A 9,356-nucleotide genomic window follows, 5' to 3' on the forward strand; every position below is an offset into this window, starting at 1 on the left:
TATCATATACGTGTGCCAAAAGGCGCAAACGGTCCCGGGCAAAGGTAAGGCGACACCCGCGGGAATACCGTGCGTGAGGCCGCAAAGTGATATGAGGTGTTACATGCTAGATCGATGTGGCATTGAGTCGGGGTCCTGACAATTATGCTCATATTGCTTAGCCATGCTCATAGACGGGGATTGGTATGTGAGATTCATGAAAGATGCGAGAGATAATAATTAAGGGTAACTTAAGGTGGCAACATTAACACACATTTGGGTGGAATGGTTGGGGCACCCTGGGGATACCAGTGGCTTGCCCGGGCACCTGGGGAATCCAGTGTTATCCTAGGAGATCCCGGGGTATCCGTGTGATCATCCTATGGAATGCCACCCACGCTCAAAGGAATCATAAGATTATTCATGCTAGAAACTTACATGTGCAGCCACAAACCATTATGGGCTCTGGCATAGTTGAGTAAGTTGTGGGAAATCTTTCCATGATAGGCTAGCAGATGTAGGGGATTGTAGGTTTACTGGCCTATCTATCGGTTAAGGGGACCTCTTTAGAAAGACTGTGTCTCGATCATCCGGTTCTCAAACATCAGGCAGTGCGAGAAATTCAACGAAGGAGATCGAGTCTTGTGGGGAAAAGTGCGCAAACCTCTGCAGAGTGTACAAACTAATCATTATTAGCCGCGTCCCCGGTTATGGACATTTTGAGTATCTCGTATTTGAATTATTGGTTGATCTCATCACTCGATTTAATGAAATTGTTGGGTTATTAATGATTTGGTGATTTTGGTATTGAGTTGGGGAAACCTTCTCAATATGGGTAATTTTTAACTTAGTAAATAAAAATTTATTCCTTTGTTGTAGGAAAAAAAGAGCTTTATGCAAAATTAAACTTAGAGCGTCCACCAGCCAAATATGCATATAGAGATAGACATTTTCGTTATTATTCTATGGTGTGAAATTGTCAGTACATTCAATGTACTGACCTACGTGGCTGCAACGTCTCATGTTGCAGGAATCTTACGACGAGTAAGTGATACGTTAGGGTTACGATGTTAACACTCAACTTTGTCGTTGGCGTTGTTGGGAACTCCACCACTTTGCTGTTACTTCCGCTATAAGAATTGGGGTATTAGCATTTACGTTACTTTATACATGTGATTTACCTCTGTTATAAATCCTCGAGTACTGTGTGTGTCAGCATGCCATTCCAGGGATGACAGTTAAACATAAGACTTCGATCCATTCGGGTCGGGTCGCTACACATGTTTGCAATGACAATTAGAGATTATAGTTTCTCATGCCATGCATAAGTAGCTGGGAGTGGATAATGATTTATCTTGGATATCAACATAGCGTTAAAATGATTGTGATGTAGTATGATGATATGGTACCCTCCTCTGAATGTTTGAGTTGCTTGACTAGGCACATGTTCATGCATATAGTTGAATCAAAACCAACATAGCCTCTATGATATTTATGTTCATGGTGTTCATATCCTACTCATGCTAGTGTACAATGTTACTTATGCATAATGCATGGTTATGATCGTTGTTGCTCTCTAGCTGGCCGCATCTCAATCTAATTGCTAGCCTTCGCCTGTACTAAGTGGGAACTCTGCTTGTACATAAAAAACCTTAAACCCAAAGTTATTCCAGATGACTCCACCATACCTACCTATATGCGGTATTACTCTGCCGTCCTAAGTAAATTTGCATGTGCCACCTCTAAAAACTTCTAAAAATTATCCTTTTTGCGTGCCTAGATCGTTCATGGAACGATAGGAGGTGGTCGATATCTTCCATGCTAAGCGGGTTATTCTCAGGTCGAGTGTTTATTCACTCGCCATCGCACGAGAAAATGGGCGGTAATAGGGATGCCCAGTCCCAAACTGCAAACATGAAAAAGGAGTTCATCTCTTGAATAATCAAACAAAAACTCCCAATGGAGTCAAAACCTTTACTTTTATCGCTTGGGAACCGCCACTAGCGTGCTTAGCATGGAAGATGTTGATAACTGATGGTCGTGAAGTGAATAAGAATGGTGCATGTCTCAAAATATCATTTACCTCTGTTTTAAAAATTGAGCTCTGGCACCTTTGGAAATCACTGCTTCCCTCTGCGAAGGGACTTTCTATTTACTTTTATGTTGTGTCATCACCTTCTAAAACAAGCGCTAGAAACTGAGGGAGCACAATTGTCATGATATATGCATTGTGTGTAGGGTGCATCATGACTGGATCTTTTCTACCATTAATTACAATGTTTAGTCGCTGCTTGAACTTTAGAGGTGCTCTGCATTTATGTTTTGCAGTCTCAGAAAGGGCTAGCGAGATACCACTATTGCCATATTATATCATGGTTGTTTTGACAACGTGTTGCTGTTTGAGATCTCTTATTATCGCTCGCTAGATGATTATGTCATTGATATGAGTTAATATAATCTTTAAGTGTTATTATCGACATGGTTAGTTATAATGCTGGCTGAAAACCTGGGTGCTGTTTAAGCCTATTTATGCAAACAAAAGCAAAAGAGTTCGTAAAAGTTTTTCTTTCTCACTTCAGTTTATCAACTGAATTGCTTGAGGACAAACAAAGGTTTAAGCTTGGGGGAGTTGATACGTCTCCAATGTATCTACTTTTTCTCACGCTTTTCCTCTTGTTCTGGACTCTAATTTGCATGATTTGAATGAAACTAACCCTGGACTGACGCTGTTTTTAGCAGAACTACCATAGTGTTGTTTTTGTGCAGAAATAAAAGTTCTCGGAATGAAACGAAACTTTGCGAGGAATTTTTATGGAATAAAAGAGAATTACTGGAGCCAAGACCCACCAGAGAGGGGCCCCTGGGTGGGCACAACCCACCAGGGCGCGCCCCCATCTCCTGGCGCGCCCAGGTGGGTTATACCCACCTGGTGGCCCCGCAGGCGATCCCCCTGATACTATAAAATCACATTATTCCAGAAAAAATCAGGGAGAAAGAATTATTGCATTCCACGAGACGGAGCCGTTGCCAAGCCCTGTTCTTCCTCGGGAGGGCATATTTGGAGTCCGTTTGGGGCTCCGGAGAGGGGGATCTTTGTTCTTTGTCATCACCAACCCATCTCCATCGCCAATTCCATGATGCTCCCTACCGGGAGTGAGTAATTCCTTCATATATAGGCTCGCTGGTCGGTGAGGAGTTGGATGAGATTCATCATGTAATCGAGTTAGTTTTGTTAAGGCTTGATCCCTAGTGTCCACTATGTTCTTAGATTGATGATGCTATGACTTTGCTATGCTTAATGCTTGTCACTTTGGGCACAGGTGCCATGAACTCAGATCTGAACCGTTTACGAATTCATCATTATATCCATGTTTTAGATCCGATCTTGCAAGTTATAGTCACCTACTACGTGTTATGATCCGACAACCCCGGAGTGACAACAACCGGGCCCACTCTCGGTGATGACCGTAGTTTGAGGAGTTCATGTATTCACTATGTGTTAATGCTTTGTTCCGGTTCTCTATTAAAAGGAGGCCTTAATATCCCTTAGTTTGCAATATGGACCCCGCTGCCACGGAAGGGTAGGACAAAAGATGGCATGCAAGTTCTTTTAATAAAGCACGCATGACTATTTACGGAATACATGCCTACATTATATCGATGAACTGGAGCTAGAGTCGTATCGCCCTAGGTTATAACTGTCACATGATGAATATCATCCAACAAGTCACGAATCCAATGCCTACGAGTTTATCCTATATTGTTTATGCTAAGCTACTACTACTATCATCATTGTTACACTTGCCATGAGATTACTGCTATCACTGTTACTGTTACCGTTGTTGCTGTCACTATTATCAAAACTATCAAGCTACTCTGCTACTGATTACTTGCTGCAGATAATTAATCTCTAGGTGTGGTTGAATTGACAACTCAGCTGCTAATACCTTCAAATATTCTTTGGCTCCCCTTGTGTCAAATCTATAAATTTGGGTTGAGTACTCTACCCTCGAAAACTGTTGCGATCCCCTATACTCGTTAATTGCAATCCCCTTGTGCTCGTTATCAATGATTCGAGCCTTCTGATCCTCGTACGAGGAAGCAAGAACTTAGACGTCGTCATCCCCAGGGGTGATACGATTCTCTATGTATGAGAAATACATCTATCCATATTTAGTTTAAGACTTTTCTTCATGTGTGAGCCATTATCTATGTATGAGACATGCTTCTGTCTATGTTACTTCCGCACTTGTTTACATGTGTGAGGCCCATTATCTATGTATGAGACATTTATTTCCATGTTACTTTCAAGTTTGCTAGTTGATATGAAAATTCTCATGAAGATATTGCAAAACAATAGAAATTAGGACACACTTCAACAGGAAATTAAGATACAACATAATGTTCGAACAACCACTAGATGAAGTCATCATCACTATTCTCGCTTACATGGTTCTTTCAAAGATCTTTACGGTTGCGTACAAATGTTACCTGAACTAGTTTCCCACGCATAAACTCATCAGCGGAACCATAACCAGCATCAGCGCCCTTCGATTATGCTACATTGTTACTTGATCTACCACCCTTTGAGCTTGCGCAACCCTTCGATCTATTTTGAGCTTTTTTGCTTGGCATAAAGTCATCATCATCACTCTTCACTTTGCTAGAACTACCGTCACCCTTCTCAGATGCAACATGAGTCTTGCGTTTGTTCTGAGCTCGTTTGCTTGGCATAAAATCATCATCGTCTTCACTCACTTTCTTTGAGCTTGCGTCACCCCTCACCGATGCAACATTATCCCGCGACATCCTCAACTCTGGTATAGGGCCCCAGACACACTTCATACACTCGAAGTTGAATATGTCCTTGTTCAACAATTCCGCCTCCTCAGGGTACCTCTGGAAATAAGAAACAACTATGAAATATACGGTCTGACTGGGTGCAACCTTAAATGACATATCAATTACCTTAACGTGGTCCTCATATTCCTTATGTGGAAAATTTATTTTTGGATTGTCAGGAAGTAAAGGCCTACCAGTAATGCGGGCACTCATATGTTTGAGTTCAACAATCCTATCCCACCTTCCACGCAAACGAAAAAGTTCTTGTCAAATTTACTCTGTGTTCCTTTCCGGGCACTTCTCCGGGAGCCCGGGCAACATGCGAAGGGGAGGGGGGGGGTTATAGAATGAGGGTAAGGGGCTGGGGGGAATTGGGCAAGAAGAATGGTGGATGGAGAAAGGAAAAAAAGGACTCCTCGGTCACGAGAAAGCCAAAGAATACACTTCGGCCTGGTTTAGGCCAACATGCAACTTCGGCCTTCCATTTACGCGAAGTGGTGGGCCCTGTAGCACTCTTCAGCTGAGTGAAAACCGGTCTCTTCAGCCCTGGGCGTCGGTTTTCGGTCTAAGGTAGACCGAAATGCACTCGTCGACCTAAGCATGGCCGAAGTGTACTAGTTCGGTCTAAGGGAGACTTAAAAGCTCCTCTTCGGCCTTAGCGAGGCCGACGGGGAACTTTTAAAATTTACAAATTAGGGCATATATTTTTCGAATTTATAAAAAAAGACATTTAAAAAAAATCCATATATGAAACCAAACTCCAAGTTGTGATTCTCGTTAGCTGTCCAAGTGGCCCCGTCCCTGGCCTGAGCCAGCTACCAGCCAACCTATGCATGCAGCCCAATCACTCGAGACAGCTGAACCTTTGTAGCCTTGTCCAGCTACTAGACCCCAGCCAAGGACGAGAACATGATATCGGGTCAGCACGGCGCAAAGGAAAAACACCTTTTTCGAGTCCTTTTATTTTACTCCTATTCATCATTGGAGTACCGTGCCCACGTAGTTAACGATAAATATGGTGAACCAGCACTTGAAATCTCTCACTCACCAACGGCAAAAATAGGAGTAGGTACATAGAGTGGGAAGCAAGAAACGCCAAAAACGGGAGAAGAGATTCCGTTCCGTTCCGTTCCTTGTCTTGTCCAAAACCTACCACCCGTCCGCTCCGAGGCTGACCAACGGCAGGAATCTTGTTCTCGCGGCTGTTCACGCCGTCACGCCAGATTCCCTTTGAATCTTCTTCCCAGCTCAGTTGGCGCCACAAAGCTTTCTTCGTTCACAGTGGTTGGCACTTGGCGCCACAACCGCATGCCTGCACATCCGTGGTTCACGAGAGCACCAAAATCGACGTGTACGCCTGGGAAAATCCACTGAAAATCACTCGTTCTGATTAGATATTCTGTGGTGCGCCTGCCGTGTCACGTCCTTGTGGGCGCGTCTGCATTGCTGCAGCGTGCACGTCTCGTGTCACGCTGCCATGGTTCGTGCGTGCGTACGTGACAGGGCCCGGCAACAGCGACCAAGCCACGGTACTGGACAAAGGCACAAGGCACCGTGCGTGGTTCACTGCTTTGCCCGGACGGACAGAACGGAACACCAACCCAGAAACGATCACAATCAACCCCTTTTATTTCGACTGAAACGTCTCCTTTATCCTCCTGCGTGTACCCATCAGTGGATGGATCAATGGTGAGCCTTGTTAATTACAAATAATTAGAAATAATTTGGGTGCACGCAGGCACGTACGTCACGCAGGCCCGTCCATGCGGGGCCTCTGAGAGATCGAGATCTCAGGCTGATGAGCCAGAGGCGTGTCGTGCGGCCGGGCGATAGGATTGAGCTCACGTCCCTTTCCGACCGGCACTGATTGATTTTTTTCACTGATTTGGCTAAGCAAACGAGATAATTATGTGCAATGTCAGTATAGTATGTCCCAAAGCTATCTATCTCCATCGATCGGTTTCTAGGTTTCGTGCCACGATTTGGTACGCCACCTCCATCAGTTTCCTACCGACTTCCCTCGTGCTTATCTACATCTTGTGAAACTTGACCGGAGGCGTATGCATGCAAAGCCATTGTTGTTAATCCACTCTGATGTGAATGACGGTAAAATCAACCATATCAACAGCCGGGCTCTATATGATTCATCCAGGGTTTGCACAAGTTCAAGAAGAGGAAGAATGCACAAGTTCCTGCTTATACCATGACCAACAAATTAACACACCAATATAATCATAATTACACAGGTTTTAACCACCACAAAAAAGCAAGAAAGCCCCACGTAAAATGTACACATACGGTGAGGAGACCGGTCCATCGAAAGAATAACAAATGTTCCATGCGTGTACGTTTGCATGCGTGGTATGCATGGCAAGTGCAGTGTACGTACGTACGTGCTTACTTTTGTGCAGCTACCTTGACACAGAGAGCGACCACAAATTCACAATAACTTAAAATGTTTTCATTACCAGCAGCAAGCTAGGTGGTAGCTTGGGTTGCTCTTGGACTCCGGCCGGCGGCGACCGATCACTTCTTCTCTGGCTCCTCGGCGGCAGGTGCGGCGGCTTCCGCGGGTTTCTCCTCCTCTTTCTTCTCCTCCACTACCTCAGCAGCGGGCGCGGCTGCCTCCACCGGCGCGGCCGCTTCTGCCGGTGCGGCGGAGGGCTCGGCTTCCTCCTTCTTCTCCTCCACGGCAACCTCGCGGGTGGTGGTCTCCTCTGCCGGGGCGGCGTCCTCGGGCTCGGCCTTGGGCTCCTCTTTGGGCGCTGGGACGAAGGGCGCAACCTTGTCCAAGATGAAGACGATGGCCGGGGAGAGGGGCGTGGTGCCGGACTTGGCCACCGCGTCGCTCACCAGCTTGGCTCCGGGGAAATCTGCATATTAACCAACGCTGATTAGCTCGATAGTTTCATTAGCATATGTCAGTTAGATATAACTAATTTAATTAACTAATGATTAAGAGTGTTCTTTATTCTAGAACGCACAAAGCTCTCAGCAGTATGCCCGAGAGCTGAGTGCACCTATGGCAATTAATTACAGTTAATTGTTCATCTTTTGTTAATTGCACATGTTATGGTTTTGTCTGCATCGCCTAAAAGCAACGGTACTGTTTGCATGGGAACTTCTGTTGCAAGAAACATATGTGAGAAGATTCCATTACTTTGTTTGTCTTCTTTTTGTTCTAACAAGATACCTCTAAAGTTTAGTTATGTGAAAGCAGGATAATGAAGGTTATTTTGTTCAAAAGGCAAGGAATAAAGGTTATTTAAGATACGGACCCTAAGAAATTACCTGATAAGATTGCTAAAATAATTCCATTTTTGTATTTAATCCTTTTTTCACAATATTTTATTTTGCAAAATTTAAGCAACAAAAAAATTACCAATCTTGGCCAAATCGTCAAGGAACTTGGTGACGGCAACTGAGTTCTTCTTGATCTTGGATGTTTTCTTATCCTTTATCAAGCCCTACAACAAGATAACAGTATGATTAGCACTAATTAAGGATTCAAGGTGGCTACTTCCTACTGTTATGTCCTAAGCAACCACACAAAACCAATACTAATTAGGAACCCCCCCAAAAAAATCTTTTCACCTTAATTTCTGGAGGAGATGCTTCAATGGTCTCCACAACCTTGGGCTCTAGTTCTGTCTTCTTGTCCTCAATCTCCTTGTCAATCTCCTCCTACACACACAGAGCACGCCCACACAATCAACAAGCAAGCAAAACACGTGTATACAGACATCATCTATCATTTCAAAAATTCGTAACGCGCAAATTTCACAAGAATTTTGCAAGAGCCCGGAGCTCAACGTACCTTGTTGAAGGATTTCAAGAACTCGGCGGCGGCGGCCTTCTTGCCATCCTTGTCGAAGATCTTGTTGAGCCCGGGGAGAACCTTGGTCTTCCATACGCTCGTCATCTTCCTCTCCTTCAAAGACGATGCCTACTCCAACAGAAGAACAAAGGAGGCGCAAAACTCCATGAGATTTTTTCTCATCACAAGGAGAAGCCAAGGAGACAACAAGGGAAGCTAGAAGGAACGGAAACTTACGTGGAGCAAGCGAGGTAGCTGGGGGCGGAAGGGGTGGATGCGTAGTTCCTCTCGACAGCAGTGATCACCAGCCTATCAATGGGCAGCAGTACATGAGCCACGGTGCCATGAGAGCGATATATAATGGGCTGGTCAGATAGGCCGCCCTCGCCCTGGGAGAAATTACGTGGGTGCCCCCGCGTGAGGTGGCGCGGGTTGTTGGAGGGAGGCAGGGGCATGGACGTCAAATGAGGAGAAGGTTATGGAAGGGGTGTCATTAAGCCGGAGCAGCCAGAAAATGATGAATGGGTCGTGGATGCTTGCAAGCTGCGCTGGAGGGGTACAGGCTGCAGGCTACAGCGAGTGTAGGACATGTTGTTGGGATCCTCTGTGCTATGACTTTGGTCATGTGGTTAATTGTCCTGCAAGTTGCACAAATGATTTGACACGATTAATAGTTTGATTTTTTTTTATATAAATGGATGGGAGATCTGTCAAAAAT

The 9,356-nt window shown here is 44.8% G+C and overlaps 1 protein-coding gene across 1 annotated transcript; it reads right to left on the minus strand.

Moving 5' to 3' along the window:
* Window positions 1–6,990: 6,990 nt before the first annotated feature.
* LOC119275569 (salt stress root protein RS1-like) lies at window positions 6,991–8,995 on the minus strand. The gene is made up of 5 exons (XM_037556437.1): window positions 8,876–8,995; window positions 8,639–8,767; window positions 8,416–8,505; window positions 8,204–8,288; window positions 6,991–7,694 (listed from the first exon to the last, which is right to left on the minus strand). The coding sequence occupies exons 2-5, from the start codon at window positions 8,741–8,743 to the stop codon at window positions 7,348–7,350; spliced, it is 627 nt and encodes a 208-aa protein (XP_037412334.1). The 5' UTR covers window positions 8,744–8,767; window positions 8,876–8,995; the 3' UTR covers window positions 6,991–7,347.
* Between the last annotated feature and the right edge of the window lie 361 nt (window positions 8,996–9,356).

The sequence above is a fragment of the Triticum dicoccoides genome, chromosome 3B (genome assembly GCF_002162155.2).
Source record: "Triticum dicoccoides isolate Atlit2015 ecotype Zavitan chromosome 3B, WEW_v2.0, whole genome shotgun sequence".
Lineage (NCBI taxonomy): Eukaryota > Viridiplantae > Streptophyta > Magnoliopsida > Poales > Poaceae > Triticum > Triticum dicoccoides.